The sequence below is a fragment of the Haliotis cracherodii genome, unplaced genomic scaffold, assembly GCF_022045235.1.
Source record: "Haliotis cracherodii isolate W230 unplaced genomic scaffold, xgHalCrac1.p SCAF_2, whole genome shotgun sequence".
NCBI lineage: Eukaryota > Metazoa > Mollusca > Gastropoda > Lepetellida > Haliotidae > Haliotis > Haliotis cracherodii.
In genome coordinates, this window is record NW_027266275.1 from 63189146 (window position 1) to 63201954 (window position 12809).

The window sequence follows — 12809 nt, forward strand, 5'->3', positions numbered from 1 at the left end:
TCGAACCCGGGTCTTCGGCGTGACGAGCGAACGCTTTAACCACTAGGCTACCCGACCGCCCTTATCTGATTGGACTATCGATATGTGCTGTAGTCCAGTCATATTTAGCACAGGAAAGCGGGCTTGGTGTGGCCCGGGTGAAAACTAGACTTTGATAAATAGCTATAGGCTAGTGGACGCTCTTGCCTTTCGGAAGTAAGTGCCAAATAAACCAGTGGCATCGGAGTACGTTGGCACAAAATCGTTCAGGTCACACAGCACCAGATCTGTTTATTATGCTATTACAATATTCATTGTGTGCTGTTGACCTATTCTTGTCGGAATACAAAAGAGGCGGGAAGAGTCGAATGTTCAATGGATAACGAAACCCCATTCATATATAATCATTTAAAGAGAATGCAAGCGGCAGAATTTGATTTGGCCAAAACATAACAAACGTTATCAAAACGTTACTAGGCTGAAAACTGTCTCCGAAACACTGCAACCTTCAGGTCCAAACCATAACTATGATGATACCCGTATAAAATACATTACCGGCATCGAGTAACTATTAATTTTGTAGGGGCGGTCGGGTAGCCTAGTGGTTAAAGCGTTTGGTCGTCACGCCGAAGACCCGGGTTCGATTCCCGACATGGGTACAATGTGTGAAGCGCATTTCTGGTGTTCCCCGCCGTGATATTGCTGGAATATTGCTAAATGCGGCGTTAAACCATACGCACTCACTCACTCATTAATTGTCTTGTGTCTTTCTTTTCTGGTCACCATCAAATTGGGTGTATCGTTTCTTGAGATTTGAATAGGAGTAATCAATGTGGAGAAGAGGTAAGGGTAGAGGAAGAAGAATTGAAAAAGAAAGAAACGCTTCTGTTGTTAATGTGTCAAGAAGGACAAACTAGATATGTTATAATTAAATACAAAACACTTATTATGGATAGCAACTTCTGCTATTCTTTATGCGAAGTTTCAGAGCTTATTCTTGCTCCTTCATCAGGCGAATGCTTTGTAAGTGCATAGAGTTCTATATCTATATCATGATGTTTACACAAAGAATAAAAGAAGTCGCTATCCATAAAGAGTGTCAAGTATTCATGTACTCCCAACTTCTAAATGCCTATCAAAAGCTTTATGTTATAAGTAACTGACTGTAGAAGCGAGTAAAATTATTTAAAGGTGCTCTTTCAAAGCGTACACAGTAACATTAAAACACCCATGGGTTTGTTTTATGCATTAGGCTTCAGGTAAAACACTGCAGAACGCGGAGATAATGAATCCGAGATCTGCTATTATCGTGTCTTGGGGGGAGTTTATCACCTCTCTACATGAGCTATGAAATTGATATTGAGAAACATTGCATTGAATACAAGGGCCAACGTACTTATTTATTGAAGCGTAGTAGGGCCACGGTGACATTTTTTTGTTGTCTAAGTATCTCCTACGTAGGACTTATTATCTCCTACGTAGGACCTACTATCTCCTACCTAGGACTTAGTGTCTCCTACGAAGGACTTACTATCCTCTACGTAGGACTTACTATCCCTTACGTAGGACTTAGTAGGAGAAAGGAAGTCCTACGTAGGCCATACTAAGTCCTACGTAAGGGATAGTAAGTCCTACGTAGGAGATAGGAAGTCCTACGTAGAAGATTATAAGTCCTACGTAGGAGATACTTAGACAAAAAAAATTCACCTTGGCCCTACTACGCTTCCGTACTTATTTGCTTTGGTTATTACTATGGTATTACGGTGGGTCGCCAGGCAGCATGTATAACTCATCACAGCTGGTAATATGCCTAGTATTGCATGCAGGTTACATTTCTCATCAAGGTTACCCATCAGATGCTGAAGATACACCATGTGGAACATCCTTTCAACCTCATCAACTGTTCATAAACTGTTAAAGAGATGACGAAGCAGTATATTGTACGAACGCTTCTATCGTTCTTGCATATTTATCACACACACGGAATCAACTGTTTATGGTCGACTTCCGTGGTTATGATGTGAGACCCACACACAAGCCGATGCTCCATCGCACACTGACACACGCCTACGGCCCATCTCACTCACTCACACACAGAGACATGCCCATGCCCCTTCTCACATACACATATGCTCAATCTCATACACCACACACGTCCACGCCCCATGTCACACCAACGCCCCATCTCACAATTAGACACGCCCACATACCATCTCACACCCACTCACATCCCCTCTTACAGACACATACGCCCACAACCCATAATGATCTTACACCGACTTACAGACACTCATATGTACATGCCCCATGTCACATCCTGCCACATACCCACGCCCCATCTCACATCCAATCTCATGCCAGGATGGTTGGGTAACCTAGTGGTTAAAGCGTTTGCTCGTCACGCCGAAGACCCGGGTTCGATTCCCGACATGGGTACAATATGTGAAGACCATTTCTGGTGTCCACAGCCGTGATACTGCTGGAATATTGCTAAAGGCGGCGTAAAATCAAACTCACTCATTCACTCCAATCACATGCCACAACTGTTGACAACAGTTGTAAACTGGCCATATATTCATGTACGTTTAATGTAAAAAGTTTAAATGTATTTCTATGAAATAGCGTTCTTGCAGCTTACAAACAGTTTGCAAGTTTGATCTCACAAAATAGTAACAAAAACATATACATATCTGTTTGATTCATTCACATTAATCTATGCAACAATGAATACTAAATACTATATATCGCCATCTCAATAACAAGGCAATCCAGTATTGAGCAAGGTAAAAATCTCACTTTCTTGCATATTTATCACACACACGGAATCAATTGTTTATGGTCGACTTCCGTGGTTATGATGTTAAATCCACACACATGCCGATGAATACTAAATACTTTATATCGCCATCTCAATAACAACAAGGTAAAAATCTCACTTTCATGTTGGACAGGTACTCCATGCCTTTGGCGACCTGCCATGAAAAGGAAAGTAGATCGCGAATTGCAAGCACAACTGTCGTCTCATTCCGGACAGTTTCGGCATTCACGGATTTTTGCTTTTCGTCCCAGCTCTTCCGGTCTTTAAATCGTGCACTTCGTAAATAGCTTTTCAAGCATCCATGTTTACAGTACTCAACAATCACGTAAAACGGACCTGAAAAAGAAATCATCCCAATGGCCTTTTTGTACTCAAACTATAAAAATTCATATGGTATGGGTCGATATGAATAAAGATGATTCCGCGGTTTGTAAATAAACGAGTCTGGACCAGACAATCCAGTGATTGTCCTCATTAGCATCGATCCACGCAATTGGGATACGATGACATGCATCAACCAAGTCAGCGAGCCTGACCACCCGATCCCTTTTGTCGCCTCTTACGACAAGCATGGTCGCGTTTTACTGCAAGCATGGGTTGCTGAAGACCTATTCTACCCCGGATCTTCACGGTTCCGGGGACAAAAGAAACTGGTGGATGTCACATAGTGTAACCATAGTTGGTAAATTTTAAACGTCAATGCAGTGGACTCCTGTTAAGCCGAAACAGATTACACGGGGCGTACATGTCAAAATAGAGGTAAAAAATCATATGAATGGATCACTGAAAATTACTGATGACACCATGGGTCGTTTCGGTACGACAAGACACCACTTGAACCATTAGCAGAAATTCGGGGCAAAGCTAACGACCCGTTAACAGTTCTCGGCAACTGTCAATACATGCATACAACTGGCCATGCATTAGTACTTGTTCTAGGGTCTAATTACATGTATTTCCAACAGCAAATAGCCACGAATTTTGGTTGGTTGGTTTGTTGTTTTACGCCGCACTCAGCAATATCCAGCCATATGACGGCGGTCTGTAAATAATCGAGTCTGGACCAGACAATCCAGTGATTAATATCATGAGCATCGATCCACGCAATTGGGATCGATGACATGCAATAACCAAGTCAGCGAGCCTGACCACCCGATCCCGTTAATCGCCTTTTACGACAAGCATAGTCGCCTTTTACGGCAAGCATGGGTTGCTGAAGACCTACTCTATCACGGAATCTTCACGGGTCCCGACGAATTTTGAGGTAATATCGTTTGTGTTAAGATGTGAAAGGCAGCTATAGTTAACTGATATTATTTCGACGAATTTTGAGGTAATATCAATTAACTATAGCTACCTTTCACATCGTAACACAAACTCGAGGATAACAACTTCTGGTTTATTGTAGTAAGAGGTTTCGATGTAGATTCGTACACTATCAAGCTGTGGTGGAGATGATAACGGTGTACGAAACGTCGTTAAATGCAATAAACCAGAAGCTGTTATCCATAAAGTTGTATGTTTTCTCTCCAAATTCTAGAATGCCCATCAGATAGTCTTAATACTGCTTCAGAAGGAGTAGGGGGCACGGGTGGCCCAGTCGTCTAAGGCGCCGCGATTCGCTGTGCAGAGTTGCGTCCCTTGGGCACACCAGAAACCTATGATTGTGGGTTCGAATCCCGGTTCGCCCCGATTATGTTTCTAGGTTTGTCAGCACCATACCCGTGCTCGTGAGTTTCACCGAAGTGGTAAACGTCTGTAGCATCTAGGATGACGCAGACAGTCGACAAAGGACGTACTTACCATTCTGTGTGCATGCTCCCAGCAGACGGATCACGTTAGGGTGGTTCACCTCCTTCAGGAGATTCAGTTCCGACCACAAGTCCTGGTACTCTGCTCCTGTGGCATCCGCTGTGGAAAGAGTGGGTATTGTTTTACGCCGCTTTTAGCAATATTCCAGCAATATCACGGCGGGGGACACCAGACATGGGCTTCACACATTGTACCCATGTGGGAATCGAACCCGGGTGTTCAGAGTGACAAGGGAATGCTTTAACCACTAAGCTACACCACCTCCACCCGCTGGAGCAAGAGTTGGACGTTACACAAGATGCCGAAACTCTAATACATAACCTTTCAGCGTTTTATATTCAGTTTCAGCGAGTTTAACTGTTTGCTTGTTGTTTAACGCCGCACTCAGCAATATTGCAGCTATATGACGGCGGTCTGTACATAATCGAGTCTGGACCACACAATCCAGTGTTTGACATCATGAGCATCGATCCGCGCAATTGGGATCGATGACATGCATCAACCAAGTCAGCGAGCCTGACCACCCGATCCCGCTAGACGCCTCTTAGAAGCATAGTTGCCTTTTACAGTTTCAGCGAGTTGGAGCTGGGAATAGTCAACGCGAAGTATATAACATCAATATTTCGTCATGAATTCTTATCATGTTATTTCAAAAAAATAATAATTCCTGTTTGCACCCGTGCTGTGTTAACTACACTGTATGTCAAATCAAACTCACTTTTTAACATCTTGACAGCAACTGTGGCGTATTTGTCATCCCCGTAGATGGCCCACGCCATGGCCTGGACCACCTGTCCGAACTCCCCCTCCCCAAGGGTCTGCTCCAGGTGAAGGTGTTCCCGAGGGAACTCCCACTTGTCGACCTGTACAGGGCAAGCAGGTGTTTCATGAGTGAGTGAGTGGGTAGGTTTTAAAGATGGTCACAACCATGCGACAAATTAGTGAGTGAGTGAGGAAGGTTTTACGCCGCTTTTAGCAGTATTCCAGCAATATCACGGCGGGGGACAACAGAAATGGGCTTCACACATTGTACCCATGTCGGGAATCGAACCCGGGTCTTCGGCGTGACGAGCGAACGCTTTAACCACTAGGCTATTCGACCGCCACTGTGACAAAGTGATGTTGGAGGAACGCCAGAAGTGGTGCAGGTCCTGCATTGATCACTTTTTTGAGGCCCGGGAGCACGGGAATGGCGCTTGCTTCGACCAGGCCCAAGGGAGGGGTCATTTATTATAAGGTGGGATGGGTCAGAGGGAATCAGGAGAGGGTTACAAAACAATATGACAATCTATAGAGAAGGGCCATACAAAAAAATGCACATATTTTGGAGGGTCATGAAAAAATGGACATTTTATGATAAAATATATAGTGCTATAACATTTGCATTTTATCTTTTAGGGCAGGGTACAATGACACAGTGAGTGTCATCGAAAAATATGACAGCTCTGCAGCCAAAGTTACAGTCTGAGGTGTTGTAACTGTAACCACATTGAAAGACGGATATACCGGCCATTTACTGTATAAATGCTGTATATATCTTTATAACGAATTACGGTTATATCGAGCCAAAATCAGTGGTCCCTTTGAGTTCGTTATAACCGTAGTTTACTGTACTTTTAACCAACTCTTATACAACTCCGTTATGACCAGGTTCCTATATTAGTCATATAATGCTCTTGTGTATTAAATAAAAGCTAAACGACCCTTTCCATAATACAGTAAAATACGTTTATAACGAACACGTTCATAACGAACTGACGGATATAACGAACATAGATTTGGTCCCGGTATGCTGTATGTATGCTTATAACGAACTACGGTGATATCGAACTAAAATCAGTGGTCTCTTTGAGTTTTTTTATAACCGTAGTTTAATGTAATAACAAATCTCTGCTAAAAGCAGAGATCATGGTACGTATCCAACTGTGTCCTAAGTATGTGTCTATAAATCACTATCAAATAGTGATGTTCGCGGAGAGGTGAGCGTATCCTGCCCCACCGGTGGCACCGATCATAAACATATTCCAGAATACTGAGAGATTAGTCTATACGGAGAGATTTGTGTTTGCTTAATCTCAGATGGGACGTTGATAGTAATAATGGTGGGCTTTTCATTTCACCATAAAATATTTACAGGCCTACCTAAAAGGAATAAATGTATCGTACATAAAGCCACAAAACCCTTTCCATATCCAATCATAAGAAATCTTTGTCAATTGCACGATTCCGACTATTATAATAAGCATGCGGTTATGAAATAAACTGAAGTACAAAAGAAAGTACACACCCCACTATTCTGACAGTAAAAGAAGACAGGGCAAACTTTATTGTGATTGTAATGTTTAATGTCATTGTTGAGTCATTTTCAAACATGTTTAGAATGGATTTAAAGATTTGTGGCCACATAAAACTTTTCAGTTAACAATAACGTCCATAGGCGGTCACTCATCAAAAATCACACTTGTAGAAATGATGACAGTCCCAGGTATGAAGGCCATGCGAGTGGTCTCAGTACCTCGTATGACCCCCATTTGAGTTAATGCAAGCCAGGACACGCCTTCTCATGGAAAAGGTCAACCGTCGGATGACGTAATAAGGGATCCGCTGCCACTCTTCTCGCAGAGCCTGTTCCAGCTGTGGTATGGTGGTTGGTGGCTGTGCACGTCGTCGCAACTGTCTACCGAGATGGTCCCACAGGTGTTCAATGGATGACAAGTCCAGAGCGTGACGGCCAAGGCAAAAGCTGAATGTTCTGACGGTTCAGGAAGTCCATAGTGAGTCTAGCGGTGTGTGGTCGGGCGTTATCTTGCTGAAAAAGAAACCCCTGCCTTTGCCTCTGCATGAAGGGGATCACCACCGGCTGTAACACTTGGTCCCTGTACCTCTGGGCTGTCAGGGTCTGGTGGAGAATGACCAAATCCGTCTTCTGTTCGCCGCAAAAGCCTCCCCAAACCATAACGCTGCCTCCGCCAAAAGGATGAACTTGTTGGACACATGCTCCAGCCAGTCGCTCGCCTCTACGTCGGTAGACTCTCACTCTACCGTCAGCATGGTAGAGGTTGAATCGACTTTCATCGGTAAAGAGGACTCGTGACCAGTCACGACGTTGCCAGCGTATGACTCTTCTTGCCCAGCGAAGACGGCTGATACGGTGTTGAGCGGTCAAGGTCATCCCACGGAATGGTCGATAAGCCCGGATACCGGCAGCTCGTAGTCGTCTCATGACCTAACGCTGTCGACGCTGTTGAGGCCATGGTGAGGAACCTGTTGCGCAGGTGTAATGTGCGTATGTACCGGTCTTCTGCAGGGGTCGTCACTCTCGGTCTTCCTCTTCTTGGGCGGTCGGATGTCTGACCAGTCTGGTTGACACGACGAAGGAGTCTAATAATGGTTTGCCTGATGCAGCCAAGGGTCCTTGCGATGTGACTGTTCGACGCCCCCACTTGGGACATTCCCACGGCTCTCTCTCGCTCCGCTGCTGTTAAACGTGGCATTTGTCTTGTGTTTTTTTCGTTGAATGTGTAATGAACGATAGAATCCACTGCCTTTTATACTGTTTCTACGCACATTGCACGTGCAAATGGAGAAAATTGCCATTTTCACTATGTGTGCTTTTGTTGCCTATCATAATGTCAAGGTTACGTTTCTGCGATATGCTCTCAATGGTTTTGTTCATTACATTACGATAGCGCCAAAAATGTAACAACTTTTTCAACCATATGCGTAATATATTATATTTTAGGGGTGTGTACTTTCTTTTGTACTTCAGTTTAGTATCAAATAGTGATGATATCATGATATCCTCCCCTACCGGTGGCACCCATCACAAACACATGCAAAGGCAAGTCATTTGTTCAAAACTCGGGAACATATTGTAGAAATCAGATGAGGCAACTGAACATTTGAAAATCTTCACAAAGACGTGTTTGTTATGTGAGAGTCACTTACGCGAAGATCATTACTGACCTTCACAAAGACGTGTTTGTTATGTGAGAGTCACTTACGCGAAGATCATTACTGACAGGAGGCACTGTGGTGACTTTAGGCGACCATTGCGGAGAGGGGTTAGTGTGGTACGACGTCCTTGGCTCTCGGTCCTCCAGGTAGTCAGACGGCAACGCCGTCATTGATACAATGCTGCCGACATGTTTCAGGACCTGTGAACGACGACTTCTACGTCGACGCCAAACCAGCCAAATGACAACACTGACGACAACGACAGCCACTACACAGACAACGGAAGCAGCAACAGATGCCTTGCACATATTGCCGCAGGAATCGGTGTCGTCTGCTCGTTGTTCGGCAACTGTAAAGTACATCAGTAGCTCTAAAAGTGTTGCCCATTTGAAAATTTGATTATTACCTTTCGATTACCTTTATTATCATATACATTAAACATTTGTAATAACAGGACGCATTCATATAGCGCTGGTAGCAAAGTTATATAGTAGCGTGTTTCTTTAATACATAATTAAAATTCGGTAAATCGTCCCATGATGAGATCAACGCCGTTTCCACAGGAGGTCACAAAATGAAGCCAATCCATCTGAATACGATGTTGATATTTACATGATTTTTAATAGATATGAGTGGAAAAAAACATGTTTACTTTAAATTCATTGTTTCACTACTACTGTGTCATCATTATTGGTGCTATTGTTTCTACGAATTTTCCGATTAAATCGGGTCAACACTTGAACACTTGTGGACACCATATGTTTTGACTATTGACATATATACCTGTACCAGCAACGTGAGTGACCCTCTCGGTGTGGGTGACGCCCAGTCGCAAGTCCCCCATACAATGACACTTCACCGGTCTCCCGTCACACCAACACGGGCCCTTAGCCATTCCAATGCCACGCCCTGTGGTCGGACGGGTCTCGCCTATGATTGATTCTGTAAAATAATTGTTTGTTAAATACTTGGGCTGTTTTTCGAAAGATCGATAAGGGTCATTGCATTGGTTTTGGTGTGTGTGTGTGTGTGCGTGCGTGCGTGCGTGCGTGCGTGCGTGCGTGCGTGTGATCATCGACACGGTATATTGACCCCAAGGCGACCAGCCCTTATTTTATCTCCTCAACGACAAACACCGTATTATTTACAGACCACCGTTACATAGCTGAAATATTGCTGAGTGTGATGTTAAACAGCAAACAAATACATTTGACAGGGAAGATCCAGTTTTAAGAACTCTTTTGTATCTTTCCATTGTTGTCGAAAACAAACTGATTTGATTTGTTTAAAGTATGGCACTAGTGTGTCACAACAAAACCGCTCATGTACCGTTAGTGCAGTCCTGCGGACAGAGATAGGCATTCAACTGTTCCAGCTCGTCACAGACTCTGTCTGGACACGTCCTCCAGAGGAAGGTACAAGTGGAGTACAGCCTGCTCATGTTCGTGTAGCCAGGTCGCCACCTGCACCGTCTGTCTGCAGTCCCAAGTCCGCAGCTGTTCTCACACGATGACATATTCATATACTGGGAACACCCTTCATCTGGAAACAAAAAAGGACATTGAACTGAGAACATCCTTCATCTGGAAACCATATAAAGAAAAGAAATTGAAACCATCCTTCATCTGGAAACAAACACGAAGAAGAAACAGGAAACATCTTTCACCTGGAAACAGACAGGGAGAAGGATCTGAAAACATCTTTCATCAATCAGATATTCATTTTGATGTCTGAAGGCCATGTAGGGATTCAAAATAATTACTTCAATGGTATTTCCTTGACAGTCATGGGATCTATTTGTCCGCTAGCCACCTATATTTTGACCCGACCTTTACATTCGATGGATGGTTGATACCAATTTGCCGTTTGATCGAGTTACTTCTCCCTGTTATTTATTTCTTTGATACGCTGCGGTATATAAAGACCAATATAAGACAGCTCCGCGATAAATCGCAAAGAACAATTAAGAACAGGGCGTGGTTTACGTAACGACAAATCATTTGTTCTGTCATTTATGGAGATTCGAATATGGGCTCGTAACTTGAGGACGTCGTAAATTGAAGGGAGGGAGGCGTCTCGTGAGTTGTTCCTCGTGGATGTTGCTGGGCAAGGCAGATGAACGCAGCGATCGAACGATCGGATTAAAGAATGGGAGAGATATGACAATCGGTGTTCGGAGAAAACAATACAAAAAATCGACGTGAAAATTGTGAGAATACCCGAGAAATACCAGACCTAAACCCCCTTTTCATAAAAGGGACATGTACGACAATGTCGAGGTCAGATTGTATTCAGGGAGTCATCATTAATTAAGTACGGGTAAATATTTTTAAACCTTGTACATTTTATTTACATCCTTAAAGAGGCTGTACAAAATGTTGACGTCTTATATGAGAAATACACTACGAGTGGTAGTTGTTTATTGTACAGTGAAACGTAGTGCAGTCCCTGGTTGATTCTCCCTGAAGTGTTTGATTCACACGTCGTTTATTTCCTAACTGAGGGATTGCAAATAATATTTCATGACAAATGTTGCAATACGAAGCGTCCTACAATCATTCAGCGCACATCGAACAGGGCAATGTGAATATATTGACGAGTCAGCTCTGTCGTTTACTTGGTATAGGATCTGGCTGGACAACTGGTCACAACACAGCTATTCATGCAACAATTGCTATGTATCATATACTTTCTCAGAACATCAAGTATATCATTAACATGTATTGCGCCCGTATCTATCAATCAAAAGCTACACAAAAGCAATTTTGAACGTATATGCAGGGTAAGCCGTAACATTGCTTGGATTAAGTTAACAATATGTGAAGATAATATGTGTTAACAGTAATACCATTGGACGAACGAAAGCAAGGAATCAAAAAGTACAAGAGAACAGGAGATTGTATTTTTTAATAGATAAACATTATTTGGTCATAGAAAGTATGATGCAGATATTTTTATCCTAATCACATTGCTCAGGATGGTCAATGTCTACCGTTTTCATGGCTTCCTAGCTTCCTGTGTGGTAATGACATCTTTCCGTTTCACATGCCCTTGTCTACGGATACGTATCCCTCTTTACATATCAAAATAAATAAAGTATCGGGTTAAAGTAGGAAGTGTATGTTTAAGAGGATTAAGTATTGTAATTATTACTAGCAGCTAGCTTTTCGCCGATCACGAATCAACAAATGATCGTAAGCGTACACAGAGTACTTTATCAACTGAATAATTCAAATCCGAAATTAAATATTCAAAATTGTTTTCTGAAAACGTTTATAGATATTTCTCATACTTTTCAGTCAGGATCTCATTCATTCAAAGCCAATTCATATTTTCTAAATTTATGCCATTCTGAGGCACATATCGTTAAATGGCCTTAAATGGTCCTAGAACAACTAGGCACGAGCCAAGTGACATTCCTAGCGAGTTAATTCAGGCCATTCAAAATCCATTATGTACGAGTGCCACTCCAACTGTACGACGGGTTCCTGTCTGGAAGTAAACCGTTACCGTAATTGAACAACGATCATGTACGTGCATATTTTACAAATATAAAACGTCAAAGCCAGAGAACAACAACAAGTATCGACATCCGACGAAACCGATTATGCTTGGTGCAAAAGGGAAAACAGCAGTGAAAACCATATGAATCGACCACCGAAAATCAGTGATGACACATCACTGCACATCACACATCACGTCAAAAATCAGGTATCACCACATGTCAATTTGCTAAGATTTATAACAGGGCCTTGAACCCGCACAACCGATAAACGTCCATTCCAAACAAGCTGTTATCGGTGTCAACGGAGGGTGGTCCCACAAGGAAGTCGTCTGGCTACAACTACATCTATTTATACTTAAGGGCAAGTGCCAATATTGATATTATGACTTCGAAAACCACACACCTACAAACCCTTCACCTTTTCTTTGAAGGTTGTTTGTGTACTGTTGTCGTTACTGGGTCTGAAGTGACTGCTTTTAACCAAAATATTTCAAAATGTCTTCTTAGATTCTGCCTAGAATTGTATTTGTATTCTGGACAAAAGGTAATGGTAAAATATCTGGTAATTTTTACTCGTAATTGAAAATTGTGAATAGCTTTGAAAATATACCTTTTAGAGGGACTTTCTGTTTTACATCAATAGTTCTTTTAAACGACTCTGGATTGTCAAGTGATGGGTACCCAGTTAAAGTGATTGTGATTGAATTTGGCTTAACGCCGCTTTTAGCAATATTCCAG

At 42.7% G+C, this 12809-nt stretch overlaps 1 protein-coding gene across 1 annotated transcript in view; it reads right to left on the reverse strand.

Annotated features, from left to right (window-relative positions):
- The window catches only part of LOC139469393 (proto-oncogene tyrosine-protein kinase receptor Ret-like), a 91333-nt gene that overhangs the window by 21936 nt on the left and 56588 nt on the right, over positions 1–12809 (reverse strand). The window contains exons 9-14 of the mRNA XM_071251557.1: positions 9896–10108; positions 9350–9508; positions 8614–8915; positions 5328–5472; positions 4601–4708; positions 2916–3133 (exon numbers count right to left, since the gene is read on the reverse strand). Coding sequence (XP_071107658.1) covers positions 2916–3133; positions 4601–4708; positions 5328–5472; positions 8614–8915; positions 9350–9508; positions 9896–10108 — 1145 coding nt within the window. The remainder of the gene's footprint in view (positions 1–2915; positions 3134–4600; positions 4709–5327; positions 5473–8613; positions 8916–9349; positions 9509–9895; positions 10109–12809) is intronic.